Source organism: Papilio machaon, chromosome 3 (assembly GCF_912999745.1).
Source record: "Papilio machaon chromosome 3, ilPapMach1.1, whole genome shotgun sequence".
NCBI classification, from domain to species: domain Eukaryota; kingdom Metazoa; phylum Arthropoda; class Insecta; order Lepidoptera; family Papilionidae; genus Papilio; species Papilio machaon.
Genome location: NC_059988.1, coordinates 8642854 through 8662119, shown reverse-complemented (window position 1 = coordinate 8662119; position 19266 = coordinate 8642854). Strand labels below are relative to the sequence as shown.

Below are 19266 nucleotides of genomic sequence, written 5' to 3'. Positions count from 1 at the left end.
AGTAACAAAATATATATTTCAAAATGATTATAGCTTTATACAAAATATTACAATATAATCCATTATATTTTTTCTATTCCTTTGATTATTATTTTGATGAGTTCCAAGTCTTAAGCAGCTTCTCCGTCAGGGCGAGATTTTCATCTTTCTGTGGACATAAACAAAAAAGTAATGAGATTGAATGTGGGTGGCTATAAAGGTAGAGGAAGACCAAAGAAAGTATGGATAGATTGTGAGAAAGAGGATATGCGTAGGAGGGGGGTGAATTCAGATATGAAAGCTGATAGAGATGTATGGAGGAATAGTACATATTGTGCCGACCCTCAAATGGGATAAGGGCAAGTTGATGATGATGATGTTTTATGACTGTAAAATATGAAAAACAATATTTTTATGAAATATTAAACAATATTTTATTGAAATATTAAAACAAAATTTTAATGAAATATTAAAAAAATATTTTAATGAAATATTAAAAAAATATTTTAATGAAATATTAAAAAAATATTTTAATGAAATATTAAAACAATATTTTAATGAAATATTAATTAGCAATTACCTTAATAAAGCAAAACCTTGCGAAATCCTCTCCCAGATTTTTGTGAGCCTCGGAGTAGAACGCGCTGGGCGGTATGGCCAACACGCCCGCTTCTTTGGCAAACTTCTTTGTGAACCGATAGTCTTTGTACTTATCCTGTTCAGTAGATAGATCTATTTTCTTACCTGAAATATATAAAATAAATAAATTTCCGCTACTTGTTTAACTGAAAACATTAGAATAAGATAAAAGAATACGATGAGAAAGGAAATGAAAATACTACCCCTCAAGCCGATTTTTATGTTAGACCTTTTTTCCACTAAGAGAATTGTCGCATCATATCATGTATCCCATTTCTATTCACTATACATTGCTGCCATTTAATAGTTACGCTGCAATTCAACTGTTTAAGGCTGTAAGGCTGTAGAATCTGATCTTTTGAACCTGTTCATAGATAATTTACACACATCTAGTCTGCATGTTACCTAGGTTAGTCCAATCAGCAACAATGAAGTACCCTCCGTCAGGTATGGTGGGGTTGAACCCATTTTCCTTGAGGGTCTTGACTAGGAAGTCCCTCTTAGGCAGCAGCTCACGGGCCAGCGAGTAGAAATAGCATTCCGGAGAGTTGATCCGGGATAACTCTATTTCGAAAGAACGAGCCACCGCTTCCTAATAAATTATAATAGAGAATATAAACAATATGTGAGAAATATTAAATTAATTAAAATCTATATATATAAAAGAAAGTCGTGTTAGTTACACTATTTATAACTCAAGAACGGCTTTGGTGGGCAGGTAGCTTAGAACCAGGAAACGGACATAGGGTAATTTTTACCCCGTTTTCTATTTTTTATTCCGCGCGGACGGAGTCGCGGGTAAAAGCTAGTTACTAATAAAATCAGTGTGAATTAAATTTTCATTCATACAAAATAAAAAATATATATTTTTTTTAATCATTGAATTTAGTTGCAACTACAACAATATAATATTAAATTATTCCTTTCATAAAAAAAATAAGAGATGACAATGTGTTTTTATACAAGTGATACAGCAGTGGAAACTCACAGTAATAACTTACCTGAGTTGGTGTAGGGCAGGTATACACACAGTTCTGGTGTACAACTTGTAAGTTCCTCATAAGGTTAGCGGGGCAGTAAGCCCAGCCGATCTTCCAGCCCGTCACAGAGAATGTCTTGCCCGCAGACCCAATTGTTATCGTTCTCTCCCACATGTCCGGCAGTGTTGCTATAGATAAATATTATTTTATTTTATTTATTGACTCTTATTGCTAACACAAATTATACTGAAAAATTACTAAATACTAATTTACATCGCAAGGGCGGCCTTATCGCTATAAGCGATCAATTATTATTTAAAATCTAGATCTATAAACTGAAGTCTAGACTAAGCTTTATATTCTAGACTTACTGGATTAGAGTTTACAAGCAAAAGGCGGATAGGAATTCGACAAATTAGGTTTATAATTTTGAAAAATATAAATAGATATGCGTGTACAATATGCCAGTACAGTAGGACAGTAGCATCCAGAATTAGTACTGGTATACAACTGCATAATGTAAACACTAACTGGCTCGAGTGTGCCCATACAGTCTATGCTAGGCTAGAGTTAATAACCTACTGGATTGTTAAGATACCAGGCATCATATTTGAAAGGTATTGTTTTACATCTATATATATAAAAAAAAGTCGTGTTAGTTACACTATTTATAACTCAAGAACGGCTGAATCGATTTGACTGAAAATTGGTGGGCAGGTAGCTTAGAACCAGGAAACGGACATAGGATAATTTTTACCCCGTTTTCTATTTTTTATTCCGCGCGGACGGAGTCGCGGGTAAAAGCTAGTTTAAAATAATAGAAACTTACCAATTCTAATATGCTTATTAGGTTCATATACCATCCATTCATAGACTTCATCAGATACACATAATACATTGTGTTTTTTGCACAAATTTGCAATGAGTTCCAATTCCTCTTTTGTAAACACTTTGCCCAACGGATTGTGGGGAGTATTCAATATTAACATCTTAGTTTTATTTGTGAACAGGGAACTTAGTTCCTTTTCGTCAAGTACCCAGTCCGCTGATGTCATATTTTCCTTGTTCGTTTTCTGTAAACCATGTTTACGTATTAAAAAAATTGTAACATCTATATATATAAAAGTCGTGTTAGTGCTGAAAATTGATGGGGAGGTAGCTTAGAACTAGGAGACGGATATAGGAACCTCTTTTTAATCTTGTGTGCATTTTTTTTTATTCCGTGCTGACGGAGTCGCGGGTAAAAGCTAGTAGAAAAATAAATCACATTTCGTACACATGATTTATTTGCGTAGGTGATAATGAAAAATCTTTTTTTTTTAATTTCTTCGAATTTATCTCCTCAAGGGCTGGATCGATTTTGACCAGACTTTGACGGGAAGGTAGCTGATGCACCCAGACATATTATAGGCTACTTTTTTTTTCTGCGCTGACCAAGTCGCTAGTAATGTATAAGTCATATCTGTATAAGATTAGTTTAATTATAAAATTGTAAGACTATTGTCGGAGATAGACTAACATAAAAAAGTTTTGAACAAGCAAAGGCCCACAATTGCCTGTAGAGTTACATGAAGTGCATCTGATATAGCAATGCCAAAAAAATTATTAAAGCATATTGTTGCTTTGCTTTTTCAAAGGTAATAAGAGGTAAAGTATTATGTTTTTAAACAAGTTGTTAATCCACAAAATTCCACAGTAAAAGTTAAAAATATTTATTCATAAGATAAAGTGACATTTTCATCTTAATCTGTAATTTGTGGAGGTGTTTTAATGTTTATTTTCAGTGCTTCGCAACCAGTGGTACGTGGACCCTAAATGGTCCGCAGAAATCGGAATTTGATCGACGAATTGTTTTATTAATATTACAATTTAGCGGGCAGTGAGGCATTGGTCAGAGCAGTGATGGAGTGAGAAGAGCGCGGGTGGTGGTGGTGGTACGCGGGCTCCGACTCGGCAAAGACAATTATAATCTATGATCCACCATAATTTCCAGCCTACTATGAATTTTTTTGCGACAAAGTTTTTATGTGATTTGGTTCACGGGTGGAAAGGAACTATAAAATGATTTTTGATGCCTCACTTTTTACTAAGTAGTCCCTGCTAAAAAGAATACTGTAAAAAACCAATTTCAAACAAAATGCACTCAAAAGTAACCTAAAAAAACCAATTTCAAACAAAATGCACTCAAAAGTAACATAAAAAAACAATTTTAAACAAAATGCATTCAAAAGTACCATAAAAAACAATCTCAAACAAAATGCACTAAAAAGAAACAAAATAATGACATGAAAACTTCTTTCTTTCTTTCTTCTCTCTTTCAAAAACCCTCTAAACTCTAAAGAAAGTTCTCTTCTTTCTTGTAACATGTCTATATTGTATAATTATTGTCATTTCGCAGTCGGTGTCGGCCGAAGTAAATATAATATTATACATTTTTTATTTGAGATGTATGAGACATACTTACGTTTATGTCCCTACTTAGGCCGAAACCGACTCCAAAATAACAATAATTATACAATATAGACATGTTACAAGAAAGAAGAGAACTTTCTTTAGAGTTTAGAGGGTTTTTGAAAGAGAGAAGAAAGAAAGAAAGAAGTTTTCATGTCATTATTTTGTTTCTTTTTAGTGCATTTTGTTTGAGATTGTTTTTTATGGTACTTTTGAATGCATTTTGTTTAAAATTGTTTTTTTATGTTACTTTTGAGTGCATTTTGTTTGAAATTGGTTTTTTTAGGTTACTTTTGAGTGCATTTTGTTTGAAATTGGTTTTTTTAGGTTACTTTTGAGTGCATTTTGTTTGAGATTGTTTTTTTTTGAAGTCGGCTATTTTTTTTTCTTAAAATTTTTGTTTTATTTCACAATTTTTAGTGAATTTGAAGTTCAATTACAAATTTCCTTAATACATATAAAGACATAAATAAGACAAATAAAGAAAAGGACTTTCCTATTTGATATGTGTGTACTTCAATTCAAAAACTAATTTAGAATGCAGCAGATAACCACTTATCCTTTAAACAATGAAATAATTATCAAAATCGGTATACAAATTGAAAATTAACGAACTAATACATCGTAGCGTGCCTTTAATTTTGTCCAGCCGCGCGCCGCACTAGCATTTTTCGAATGCGCGTAGTTTTTAATTATTTAATATCTCCCAAACTATTGATCAGAATTACATAGTTTAAAGGCTAATGTAATCTGCATTTAATACTCTAGCCATCAAACATATTTATTTGGATAAGGATTCATATCGAATGTAATATAATAGCGCCGTAAGCTTACGACGCTGTTTTTCGTGTGCATTTTAATCGAAGTTTGTTCACAATAACATGGTTTTTGTGAGACATCCATAGATGATAGATATATGCCACCGAAGACTGTTAGTTAGCAAATTTAAGGATCTATAATTACTCCATACATCATTTTTATGTAAGTCATATAGTTTGACCTACGTAAGCCCAGAAAGCAAAATTGTGCTTTTCGTGTAGCATTTTTCGTTTCCGCGTAATTTTATTCTTACGATATCTCCTAAACTATTAGACAGAATGATATAGTTTCAATTGCAAATATAATCTACATTAAATTCTCTTGATAATGAACATGTTTATTTACATAAGGGTTAATACTGAACTCGAATAATAGCGTCGGAAATAGGGCCTGAATTTAATTGAAGTTTCTGAAGAAAAAAATGGTTATTGTGAGAAAACTATAAAAGATAGATATATGCTATCGCGGACTTTTATTTAGCACATTTAAAGAGCTACAATTCGCCACACATCATTTTTATGTAGGTCCTATAGTTTAGCCTACGTAAGCGCTGAAAGCAAAAATGTCCCTAATTGTCGCAACAAATTTTGAAGCTATATTCAAAATCTACTAGTCTTCTAGTTATTTAAAAAAAAAACAAAAAAATGGGACCCACCTGCAAGCACTTCCTTTCGATTAAAATGTTTTTCATCAAAATCGGACCACCAGGGGCGGAGTTTCGCGGTAACACACATAAAAAAAAAAAAATACAGTCGAATTGATAACCTCCTTCTTTTTGAAGTCGGCTAAAAAGTGTCTGACAAAGAAAAGGTTGGGAACCTCTGTTAGAGATAAACATAATAAAACACGAGACACTGTAACGCATGAGGTATATATAAGTGTTATCAGTGTAAATAATATTATGTAAGCAGAATACATAAGTCTTTTGAATATTGTGATAAGATTATGGCAATTGCTTGCAATATAATGATACATTATAATAAGTAGAATATTTTATTAGTACACTTATGCTTCAATTAGAAAACTTATCTTCTTTTCCTTTAAATAATGGCTTTATAGCAAACATAGCTGTTTCCGCGACTCTGTCCGTGCAGAATAAAAAAAGAAATTAATTAAGCCTATATTTTATTCCAGACTATGTTCTCCATCTATGAAAAAATTTATCTAGATCTGTTGACCCGTTTTAGAGATACCTAGTAATAAACATCCATCCATCTATTATTTATTTATTTATTTACAATAGAATAAAAACCTAAAATAGAACTATGTCCCACAAAATTATATAACATAATTTGTCTGTGGGATCAAAAAAAAAAAAAATTATTTAAATTTAAATTGATATAAAATAAAATTAGGTAAGTATGATAATTAAAATTAAAATTAATTTAATTTAAATTAATATAAAATAAAATTAGATAAGTATGATAATTAAAATTAAAATAAATTTAAAGAAAAATTAAAAAATTCGCATTTATAAAATTAGTAAGATAAGTAATATTTTGCTATATAGTTTATGTAAAAAAAACTCACTGGTTTAAGAGCAATGAATTTCGGAATTCCTCCTGCACATTTTATCATGAAATCATAGCAATCAAAGAATGGTTCTATCACTATAACTTCATCACCAGTATCCACATGACCTGGAATAAAATTAATAAGAAATTAAAATCAATGTTTGTCTTTCATAAACATTTGTATATATTTTGTCAATTCATTTTACAGGACATTATAAAAAATTTCATTTTTGTACAACTCCTGATTTCCTTCTAGCAATAGATCTATAGCTTATCACAGCTTATATGTTCTCACCGAGGGTCTCGGAGCCTACCCTAAGTTAGGGATAACTAGGCCATATTGAACCATGCCGGCTCAGTGCAGGTTGACTTCACACATCTTTGAATTAAATATACCTTACCTAATATAGCTGAATAAAGAGCTTCATAAGCACCACTGGTAACAAGTATCTCATTAAATGGATCCAATTCTCTACCTATTAATGGAGAATAAACTTTGGATAGGTTCTGAACTAATCTGGGATGTCCCTGTAAAAAATATTATGAGTAACTAAGTAATTTTGAAAGTAGGATTACTTATGCCTCTGTAATTGTATCCCCCATATAAAAAGTAAATTTATTTGACAGATAGGCAATTCTGTGTGCATAGAACTATCATCATCATCATCAGCTCACTGTATGTCCCCACCGAGGGGTTCGGAGCCTACCCTAATTTTAGGGGTGACTAGGCCATAGTCAACCACGCTGGCCCAGTGCGGGTTGGTTGACTTCACACATATCTTTGAATTTCTTCTCAGATATGTGCAGGTTGCATCACGATGTTTTCCTTCACCGTAAGAACGTCGGATAAATGTACATATGTAAATCGAGAGTCGAAAAACACATTGCTACATGGCGGGATTCGAACCCAGGACCTGCAGATTGTAAGTCAAGTGCTTAACCCCTGAGCCACCGACGCTCATAGAACTATAGTTGAATTCAATATAAATGAGAAATTATAATTACCTTATTTAAATGATTTTAACTTTATAACATTGTAATCACAGACTTATTAAAAACAGACATATTTTTAATCATAAATGTAAACACTTGATAGACAATAAATTACATTGTCAGCCAGTGAAAAGTGTAAATATTATTTTTAATTTCTATTTAATTCAACTATACAATATATAGCTTTTGATGAAACTAACAATTTCATTGGGTCAGATATGTTTGTGTAATTGTAATGTTATATCAAATTCTACTCACAAAACCTCTTGTGTATTGCATGAGTAGAGGATTGTCACTTGTGGCAATATCAGCCAACGCTTTACTGACATGTTTGGGTGCATGATAATCTGGAAACCCTTGTCCAAGGTTCACTGCTGGCTTGTAATCTGCAGCCAGCTGAATATATTCAACCCTGTAGATTTATTAGGTATATTAAACACATTATATATGTATATATGAATACCTGTGTATTTTATTTAAAAATTAATTGCTGACAATTAGCCCTGCTGAACCTGCTAATGTTTTTTTTTGCAATTTTTCCCCTTATACCTAAAATCACATGTAGTTTTTAATACAGAGTAAATGAAATTTTAAAAATATTTTTAATTTTTTCATTGAATTTACATCGTCAGTCAGAAAAAAATAATCATGATATCTTATTTTAGCCACCTTCCCTCTTCCTTAACACACTATAAATTGGCTTTCTATCTATTCCTCTTGGGCTACAGATGTGAAATTTTCTTTTATTGATATCTACATATAATAGACTTTGTTTCAAGATAAGAAACTGTGTCCTGGCCTTAGTTGACCTTAGTTTGAACGGTAGAGATAAAGTGCAGACTTGTATGGCAGAAGATAACATTGGTAGCCATGAGTTTCACTGTAAAATAAATAAGTTCAAGTTTTAGGGTTCATTGTACCCGCCGAAGCACACATCGAATGAACACCTTTTCTTTTAAATAAATTCATTTCTTTCTTTTAAAACACTGATACGAAAACAGATAGTCATCTGGCTCATTCTCCTTGAAAAACAACAACTATTTGTTTTGGCTGTGGAAACTTACAGTAAACCAACCATGGAACATACATTAAATTATTTTTTAATGTTAATTTGGCTTAAAGATTCGTATTAGAATAGGTATTTACGATTTATATTTTTATATTTTGCACAGTATGTTATGTAACTGTGACTACTGCGTTTGTACGTAAATATTGAGATAAAAACTTACTTAAATATGAATTATTTAAATATTTAAAGATATTACGTCTACTCACCAAACACTTTTTTCACCGGCTCCATAGCGGGCTGGGAGACGAAACTTATCAGTCATAACTGCCGTAGAAGTATTTAATTTATTTCTTAATATAATATTAGAGAGTGCCACTGTACACTCGGTCTGCCTCTTAACAGCTGCGTTTAGTAAATGTCTTGACCTAAACATTATAAGGCGTTAAGAAAAACACGACACTAGAGCAAAATCAAATACTTATCTGAATGTAAATATAACCTAATATGACAAGGTGACACAGCACAGTTATTTAAATTCGCATTCGTTAATTACGTTTTTATTAAGTAGTATATTTCGTAGTTTACTATTTAATATTAATAGTTTTGTATTTGTATATTTGCAAAACCGGTTATGACGTTTATCTGTCACCAAGATGTACATATTTCAAATTCAAGGTGTAAATGTCGTTCTGACATATTGATGATAGATGATGGATTATCATCAAAAGTGTTAGATTAGTGTAGACAGAACCTTGTAAAATTTACCCATATTTATTTTGTCTTAAATTACAATATTTTGTTTAAATTATTTGAACACATTTTGTTGTTCTTTAATAAACAAAATTGAAACTAATACAAATTTTAATTTAACTATACATTATTTATCAAAGAAATTAACTTTTGTTGGAAATCTTATTTACTTGTAATCTTATAGACTCATACGGCCATCTCAATTCGCCTAATAGTGAAGCGACCACTGACAATTGATACCTTTAATTAACGGGGAAGGAACACACGGAAAGAGGATATTTCCCCTTCCTATGCGTCCCATCGCCCCATCATTTATTTATAAGAAAAGGGTGGGAAGGAAACGCGGACTAAAGTTAGGCCTCCGGCACGCACTCATCAGTCTTCTGTGTAGTCGTGGTATTTCGTCGGTCGACCTGACCCATTCATGTATCCAGCAAATATTGTTGTTGCGGGATCTACCACTGTTGATATAAAAAAGGACTCGTCCTCAATTTATACGTGTAGTTTTTTTCGAGGAATTTTGGAGAAATAATTATTTTGGTAGCATTATCGCAACTTGACCAAAGAATAGGCATGATTTGATAATCACAACTAACGCCTGCAACCCAGATGGATAGGCAGACAGACTTTCATTTCGCGCCTTCCAAATTACAATCAAGCGCAATGTGTGAGTACATTTTTGTAAGGTTTTATGCCTTACTTACTTACTTACTAATTAACAAGCTAATAATGCTCGCACATATAACAACGAACGCATTATTTTAGATATAATAAGTTAGTTTACATTATTTTGCTGCAGTATTTCACAACTGCCCTTATTAATTTGGATAAGAGCCAAAGGCTTGTACCAAAAAGATATTGGGCGGTAATCGCTTTGTAAATTAATGTATATCGAACAAAAATATCTGAATAACAAAAACGTTGCGCGTCTGTCGGAAAATATTCTATGTAATAATACTAATGGCACGTCATTATACGAGTATACGAATAAGATACTGAAGATATAAATCATTAATAGGAAGGAATATGATATAGGCATAATTTAGTGTGCAATTATTCCGTTATATTTCAAAGCTGTTATCTTCATGGAACTTTCCCTTAGGAAGGCGTACAACAGGCACGAGATTGTTTTGGTCACACATTAGTGTACGATATAGAGGAATATACTGAGCACAATATTTTTTTACTCGTGACTTGCGTAAGTGGCCTATGTGATCTTCTAGACTGTTCCATATCTATGTCAAATGTCAGCAAGATCCGTTTTGCCATTCGGGAGATACGTAATAACATCCATCCATCCATCTACCTAAACTTTTGCATGTATTTATAGTCTAACTACATTTTATAATCTTTCTAATAAGTATTCTTTAATAAAAACAATGTTAAATTATTTATACATCGTGGGAGCGTTCGAGGAAGCTGAATAACATTTAATTGCCAAGTTAATATTATAAGGAGAAGCGAACTTCCTTGTCGTTTATTTACAAACAAGAGCGCTCTTCCTGCTTATTGAGTTACGTTAAACATTTATAAAGCTTTGTTTTGGTCTCTAGGGAAAGTACATGTATTAATTCTTATTTGTGTTTTTGTTGTTTCGTAAAAATTACACTGGCCTTGGAGCATAATAGTATTTTCATCCGACAAGCAGAGTACTATTTTAAAGAAGAGGTAAATCAGACGACAAATTTTAGAAATGCGCCATGACATTATGTATCTTTAATTTTCTAAGAAAATGCGAAGAAGACAACATATTTATAAAATAATTTTGACAGTAGAAATCCACACTAACAGTGAAAGATTCAACATGGTACTAGGGTACTTAAAAAGGTTAAGACTAATTTGAATCCGTCTACTGAATTGCCACCCTTTTTCTAAAAAGTCTTTAATCCTTTTTACTTTAGCAGTTATTTTTTACGACAGATTAAAAAAGTTAATTTTAAAATTGAAAGAAACTTTCTAGCTACAGGGATATAAAACATTCGTCTCGTCACGTATTTCATTTATTATGTATATATTTCAGACATTCAGGACAATGGTCTGAATATTTTATACCTTTTTTAAGAGAGTTACGTCGAAATGCAAGAAAGTTGCAATTTCCATCTTCAGTTACTAACACATCTGTATCTTTTTCTAAATCATATTTTTAGACATATTGAAATTGTACTATATGTTGTAAATTTTTATGTAAAGACGCCAATGTTTCTGAAAATAAAATTGTACAATGCACAATGACACGATGAAAATAATTAAGCACTGATAAAAATTCATTGACATTCTAACCTATAATAACTGAGGAAATACTGATATCATGCAAACCGCATTAATAATACTTTACAATCAAAGTATTAAATATTATAAATATTATATTATAGTTAGGATAATACCTATTTATTCGTATTAGCCTATTCAATGTCCGACAGTGAATCACGTACTGAGGATTATGTGGGGGCGTATTGATATTGATCAAACAAGGTTGAAAGCATCTGTTTGTGACATAGAAACAGATTTGTGGAATTATGTATGTTTGAGTATTTTGTTAAGACTTACTATCAATTTTCTCCGCTAAGTTACGAGGATTTGCTTAGTTGCTTTCAAGTGCAGTGGTAGGAAAGAACATTTGTGACAATCATCATCGAAAAAAATGTTTGGGCGTAAAGTATACAAAAATATCATATTAGTTTTGACATAATTGACGATCAATGTATGAAGGCAGATGTGCAAATATTCCTACTAGGATACAGATTGCACGGCATGTCAGAGAAATATTCTTTTTCTGTGAGTCCCCTTCTTCGCCGATCAAAGTTAGGCGATGCACCTGTAATTGCGGATGTCAACGGGCAGTGGTCGCTTCGCTATTTCAGCGAATTCAGGTGGACGTTTGCTCGTAGGCCTTCTTTTGAAATAAAAAAAAAATATTACGAGATCATTTATAAGGTTTTCATTTCTTAAAGGGCAGAGTATTGGGTTTGCTTACATAAGAATGAAAGCACGGTCTTATTATTGCTTGACCTTTTTGAAGGTAATTTCTTATTGCTATCTAAACTAGAAATAACATTCTATTTTAAACAAACTATTTTATTAAATAAGTTAGTGATATCGGACTGATACAACGAATACAAACTTTTATAAATTGATATAAACATTTCGATGCAGTTCCTATGTACTTGTATGTTTAAAGATAGTTGGATGGATGTATTAATTAAAAAAAGTTAATTGGTGAAAGTAACAAGCGTTCATTTGTCTTAATTACTGTAACGTCGTATCTGTCGTCGTAGCGTTTATTAGTTTTCAGATATCTTGCCGGCTGTTAACTTCATGTGAACTTCGCGCAGAACAATATCGGGTGTGGCGGAGCGTACCTTGTTGCGGGCGATTGGTACTGCGCAGCGCGGATGACCTAGTGCCACCAAGATATTTGTAATGAGTTATACCTTGTTTGCTAAGCCGTAGGCATTTAGACGTAGACTAAAAACGTATTAACTACATTTAAAAAGTATCTTAGTTGTTATCAGCGATGTCAAATATGGTGATAATTTTTGTTATATTAAAGTAAATGAATGATTGGTTTTTTATAACAGATATATGTACTTTAGAGGTTAAAATGTTTCAGTTTCATATATTTTGTTATTTGATTACGTAATAACAATGGTACGCTCGTATATTGGTACGATAGCATTGCACTGACAATGTCCGTTGCAGGAAATTAAAGATGGTGTTACACCGAGACTATTTTACATAAACATAACGAAAACTACAGATTAATCTGAGCAGGCTAGATGAACATAATTAAAAAAAAATGGGATCCATCTGCAAGCACTTCCTTTCGATTAGAATATTTTTTATTAAAATCGGAGCACCAGGGGCGGAGCATCGCGGTAACACACATAAAAAACAAATACAGTCGAATTGATAACCTCCTTCTTTTTGAAGTGGGCTAATAAAGTGCCTAACCATGGGTTTTTGAAACCAAAGTCCTTGTTTAAAACATATTGTTATCTCTTTTTGTCAAAGATAATGAGTAGGATGACGATATTTTTACACGGATATTTTGGTGTCAGAAACTCACAGTAAACTTTCGATCTTTTACATTTAAATGATATTAAATGTCGCTTTCGAAACGCTTTGAATGTTAATTAATTCGGAACATTAACCAGTGTCAGTTCCTTCCATCTAAAATTTTAGATTAGATATTTCCTGCGTTTATTTGAATGAGATTATTAAATGTTTACCAGCTTGTTTTTCAATGATGCGAAAATTTCCAATTTCATTTACAGAATGTTGTTGTACCACAGTGTAACTCTGCCCTTGTTTTGTAATACGCAGCTCTGTCAGCGACGTTCAATAAAACTATTACATAATTCGCATTGACAATGCAATGTTATCATTATCTACATTTAACAAACTGTTTCTTTTAGTGTTGGTCTGTATTTATCATTATTTACTATATGGAACTAGATGAAAAGTATGTAAACCTACCTTAACATTTTTTTATGTATTACAATGTGGCAAACGAGCAAGCAGACACATGAATTCGCCGAAATGGCGAAGCGACCGCTGCCCATAGACATTCGCAATTGCAGATGCGTTGCCTACCCTCAATCGACGAAAGAGAAGACGCACAAAAAGAGAATATTTAACCTTCCTATGCATCTTCTCCTCCATCAAATCCACATCCCCTTCCCATCCTTTCCTTATAAGAAAAGGGTGGGAAGGGAAAGAGGACTAAAATTAGGCCTCCGGTACCACACTCATCAGATGAAACGCGGAATTAATTACACTTCACGTCTGTCTTCTGTGTGGTCGTGGTATTGCACCGGCGAGCCGTCCAATTCGTGCAACTGATGTTGTTGTTGCTGGCGTCTACCACTGTTCATTTACAAAGAGAAAGGTCTCTCTTCACCAAAGCTGGAACTGAGCGATAACCACCGTCTAAAATTATTTGGTGCACTAAGTAAAGTTGAAAAAAAAGGCTCCATTTCTAGTTATATTTGTAAAAAGATCCTTCTTAATAATAATTATTATTCCATTCTGCTCTAATAGATGAAAACAAACGAGCAAATCACGGCTAATGCCTACTTTTAATTTACACGGCGCGGCTTAAGAGGGCATTACTTCCCAGTTTTATTTCCCAGGAGAGCAAGAGCTGCGAGCTATATGTAATCCTAAATTACGTCCCAAGGAATTTCTGATTAAATTTCTGTAATATGTTTTTTGTAAAACATTCGAAATGAAAGAAAACGATGTAATACTGTACTTGAATTTTAATTATCAATTCAAAGAAGCTTTAATATGTTGTTCAAATTATTAATCAATAATGAAAATACTATATTCCTTGTAAGAATAATGTTTAATATGTATATATGACATACTTCTTTTTATCAAAACAACAATATTTTGTTATTGTAACCTTTTGCTGAATATGGCATCGAGGTTTTCGCGAAATTTTCTACCTCGCACAGCCACGTTGTGGAATACTCTGTCCTCAGCGGTATTTCCAAACAGTTATGACTTAGGGACCTTCAAGAAGAGAGCGTATACCTTCCTTAAAGACCGGCAACGCATCTGCCATTCCTCTGGACATTCTCTGCTCTCTCCAAATAACTTTAGGCGGTCCGTTGCTCCTTTGCCCCCTTTCTCCAATAAAAAGAAAAAACTGAAAATAGATTTTATAATTTCTCTTATTGTGTTAACGTGGCAGAAACATAAAACTATAATATCTAAATATATATGTTACGTTTCGAGCCTTTTTGTAATACATTTGTTATTTTATTACGGAGTTCCCATTTTCATTTCAATCTAGTAAAAGTTATGTGAGAGAATAAAGTTAAAACGTACTTTTGTCAATATTATTCATAAACTTTGAAATAACTATTGAATTGGAATTTTCATCTTTTATTCCTTACTAGCTTTTACCCGCGACTTCGTCCGCGCGGAATACAAAAATAGAAAACGGGGTAAAAATTATCCTATGTCCTTTTCCTGGTTCTAAGCTACCTGCCCACCAATTTTCAGTCAAATCGATTCAGCCGTTCCTGAGTTATAAATAGTATAACTAACACGACTTTCTTTTATATATATAGATTATTATGTAAAAAAAAAAAAACAGAGAATCAGATGTACAGTTTTGACCTCGGAAATGCACGAAAATATTTTTTTTATCTTGAAAATTTAATATTACGCTGCATTGTTTATTACTCACGTTTGTGTTTAAGAAGGTTTCTGTAACACACTACATGTAAAATATTTAACTATAAAGTTGTTAGCGTAAACACAACGACAGTTTACAAGAATTAATTTAGTTAAACAATTCATACATACGTAAACTCGATTAGTAATTCTATTAAAAGTTTTCTTGTACATATTTCAAGAAATAAAATAAAATTCAACTGACTTTTGTTTTAAATATCAAATTCCATATTGAAAAGATACTTAGATAATGATTAAACTTCGTACTTCCGACAGTAATTATTTTAAATATTCGCTTCATTTTCGATCATATAATTCTCTTGTGTACAGTGAACAGATTAATTTCAAATATTTGCATAATGAAAATTAATAATTCATTATTAATTTGGCGGAAGAGATTCTGTTGACAGTCCAAGTATATGCTCTGTCACGATTTCGTTTAATATTCTTGACATCGCATGTTTATTGTAATTATTTATTTTATTTTCTTCTTCTTTAATAAGGATTTAATTCAAAAAACTGATACGCGTTTGTATTTCGGTACTGGAAATTCAAAGTTATAATATACTGAATTTACATGAAATAAAAAGGTCCTTGTTCAAAAGACATTTCGTATAAGATTCAATAAGCATTTGACGTAAATAATGTGGACTAACTTCGTGGAAAATCAATCTGACGTCTTCTTTATGTTGAGTCGAACGGTATAATCAATTTTTATATAGGAAAAGGTTAGGTCAATTTTTACGAATCATAACCGAAACATATTCATTGATTACGACCGAGAAAAATTGAGGTTCATACACGGACCACGTACACGTCAGTCGGTATTGAATACTTCAAGCGGTTCGCGCATTACTGACTAAATTTTTTAGCGACTGCAAACTACAATCCGTGTATGGCGAACATACTACTGATTGCCCAACGTCAACCGCTTGCAATTGTCGATGCTGCTTGTAGTAGTCCGTTTATGACGCTCCCACGTATATAAATAGGCAAGGGGATATCATGGACTTATGAGCAAAGTAAAAGAATGGGTGACGTTCGTGGTGTCAAACGCGCATACATGGGACGCGGAATGGTCGGCGCCCAGTTGGTCGTCCCATGGATGAGGTGGCTAAAGATCCTCGGGAGCTACAGGTCGGGGATTGGGTCTGGACAGCGCGGGATCGGAGAAAGTGGAGACTTTTTTTCCAAGGCCCATTTCGGGACACTGCGTCACCCTAGTTAGTTAGTTATGGGCATAGTCCTGAAATATCTTTCTCGCTTCTTCCAGGTTCTCGTTTAACCAATTAATAGATATTACAGTTACAAATTTTTCAACATAAAACAATCTCATAACAGTATTTTATTGACTATTCCAGAAAAAACATTCTACAGCAAAATGCTTTACACTCTCTTTCAGTTAGGTTTCTATAAGGTCGTTAACCTTAAACACCTTTTGTCGAGGAGCCAATGAAGAATATATGAAAAACGTGACTCGAATCTTTATGCACCTGATACTCGTATTTTAAAGAATAGAGGGTTAAATAAACTTTTAAACTTCTTGAGATCCCTTAGTTGTGAAGTAAAATCTTAAATTTTGACCACTTTAATCGAGACAAACAACACTTAAATAATCGTATAACTAAACTTAGTTCTAGGTAATGGACGTTTTGGGTTTTGAAATTAAAGAATAAACTTGAGTCTCAGTATTCAAATTTCATTTTAAACTAGTCTAATAATAAAATGTCAGCATTTAAAATCAAACAATTTTTTAATGACCGTTTCTTCAGTGCATGTCTGAGAGTACAAGGGACTTTGTGGATTAGCTTGAAAAAAAACAACAAGAAGTGAATTTCATTACCTGAATTTACACGTATCTGTGACAACTTTTAATTAGCCTTAAGTTTATATTTATATCAAAATTAAATTATAAGTTAGCTGTAAGTTGTCCGAATATTAAATAAAATGAAACGATTGTTTTTCCTCAATTCAACGTCTGAATTAAAAATAATTAAGAATGGAGTGACAAATAAAATGATGCGGAAAATGGACAGTGTAGTAATTAAAAGAACAAATGCTACATCTTTTAATAATTATTTTTACCATAGACATTGTAATTGGCCGGTCTATTGTTTACTGAATGCGATACGTCTCTGTCTTTCCTTAAATATCAATGTTTCCTTTCTTAATTAAAACAAGATGTAATCCACTTAATAAAACAGAAAACAACATTTTGTTGGCAATTTACGTAATTGGAAATGTTTGGGTTAATGATCGTTATTCATTTACCTTTTTTTAATTTAATCCTATCAGTTTTTTGTTGTTTGTTTTTATTAATATCACTAGAGGTCGCCCGCGACTTTAACAGCGCGAAATTAATAAGAAAGTATTCTATAATATTCCTGCGCGCATCTGCTACATTCCCACCGGAGTCCCATCAAAATAGGTTCAGCTGTTCCGGAGATTACACAAACGCGGACTTGTGGAAAGACAGATAAGAAATTTAAAAAAAAATATTTTGTTATCAACAACGCAAATAAATCAAGTGTTCATAATAATTTTTTTTTTCGATATTACACACTCTTTAATGTTACTAATATTATAAATGCGAATGTTTAGATGTATGGATAGACAGATGGATGTTTGTTTCAAGTTATATCCGGAAAGGCTCAACGGATCTTGATGAAATTTGTCACAGATATAGAACATAGTGTAGAAGAACACATAAGCTACTTATTAAGTTTTTATTAATACCGCGCAGACCGAGTCGCGGACAATAGCTAGTTTTATTATATTTCTAAATCAACAAAAAATCTGCTAATGTAGTAAGGAAATACAAAAAAAAATCCAATTACATTTAAATATCCAAAAATTCTGTTCAACAGTTAAGGTACATTCGCAATGAAACAGACAAACAAACATCCAACTTTGTCTATTATTTTCACTGCTGAAAATCAAATACAAAAAAGAATTGTTATCCTCATCATTCTCCGGCATGCGTTGGCAGTGGAAATTCATACTTGTCAGTCTTGCAAAAAGTAGAAAACTCGCTTCCTCCAATTCTTAAATCTCTATTCTTTTACAGAGCAGTAATTTTAGAATTTTCCGTAAGCACTTAAAGTTGTTTGTTACGGAAAAAAAAAACAAGAAGAGATAAAAATAAATTAGAGAGACTAAAGTTGAGTCGACTCAACATTTCCTTAATAAAATCTTACTAATATTATAAATGCGAATGTTTAGATGGATGTATGTTTGTTAGAAGGTATCGCCAAAACAGATCTCGATGAAATTTGGCATTGGTGTAGAACATAGTCTTGTAGAACACATAGACTACTAGTTAAGAATTTTTGTTTATTCCGCGCAGACGAAGTCGCGGGTAAAAGCTAGTTATAAATAATGCAAAACTTTCCTCCATTTAATGGTCTGTACTATGCAGTGGCGAGTTTGTTCACTGTTTGTTCTTAATATCTACTCTATAAAACTGGGACGAGGAGATTTAAGAATAGAAATTGAATAATGGGTTTTGTTTGAAAAACAAAACAATTGATGCGGAATCGTATTTCAAACTATTTTTATCGATTTGTTTTATTGTTTTATTGTTAAAGAAGTTTGTGCATCTTGTATATGATAGAAAATAGGTAAATCAATAACAATTTGCGCTAAAAAGATCCTAGTAATAATACAGTAAGTTAGCTAAGGGTAATGTACCGAAAATATACTCCTATTCCATTAATCTTCCAGACTTCCAAATTACTTCCTATCAAAGGGGAAAGTTGGGAATAGGTATAATCTAAGTTGTCTCGGGATACTTGATATATAAGGATGGAATTAGCTTCTGCATTACTAAATGATGGGTAAAATCACTCTGAATTGTCTATATTAGCGATAAGGAATAAAAACTTATATTCTTAATGCAGCAGTGTGACTGTATGTAGTAACTAAGGCAGTTCCTTTGTGTACATTT

At 32.5% G+C, this 19266-nt stretch overlaps 1 protein-coding gene across 2 annotated transcripts; it reads right to left on the bottom strand.

Moving 5' to 3' along the window:
- Positions 1 to 51: 51 nt before the first annotated feature.
- On the bottom strand, positions 52 to 9020 carry LOC106711437 (kynurenine aminotransferase). Of its 2 annotated transcripts, XM_014503750.2 has the most exons (10): positions 8884 to 9020; positions 8651 to 8809; positions 7634 to 7787; positions 6784 to 6910; positions 6399 to 6508; positions 2428 to 2671; positions 1620 to 1786; positions 1024 to 1210; positions 560 to 723; positions 52 to 148 (listed from the first exon to the last, which is right to left on the bottom strand). In XM_014503750.2, exons 2-10 carry the CDS (start codon positions 8704 to 8706, stop codon positions 89 to 91), a joined length of 1269 nt encoding a protein of 422 aa, XP_014359236.2. In that variant the 5' UTR covers positions 8707 to 8809; positions 8884 to 9020; the 3' UTR covers positions 52 to 88. The 2 variants fall into 2 exon arrangements, with proteins under 2 accessions (XP_014359236.2, XP_014359235.2); XM_014503749.2 differs by having other exon boundaries at positions 8651 to 9020.
- Positions 9021 to 19266: the final 10246 nt, after the last annotated feature.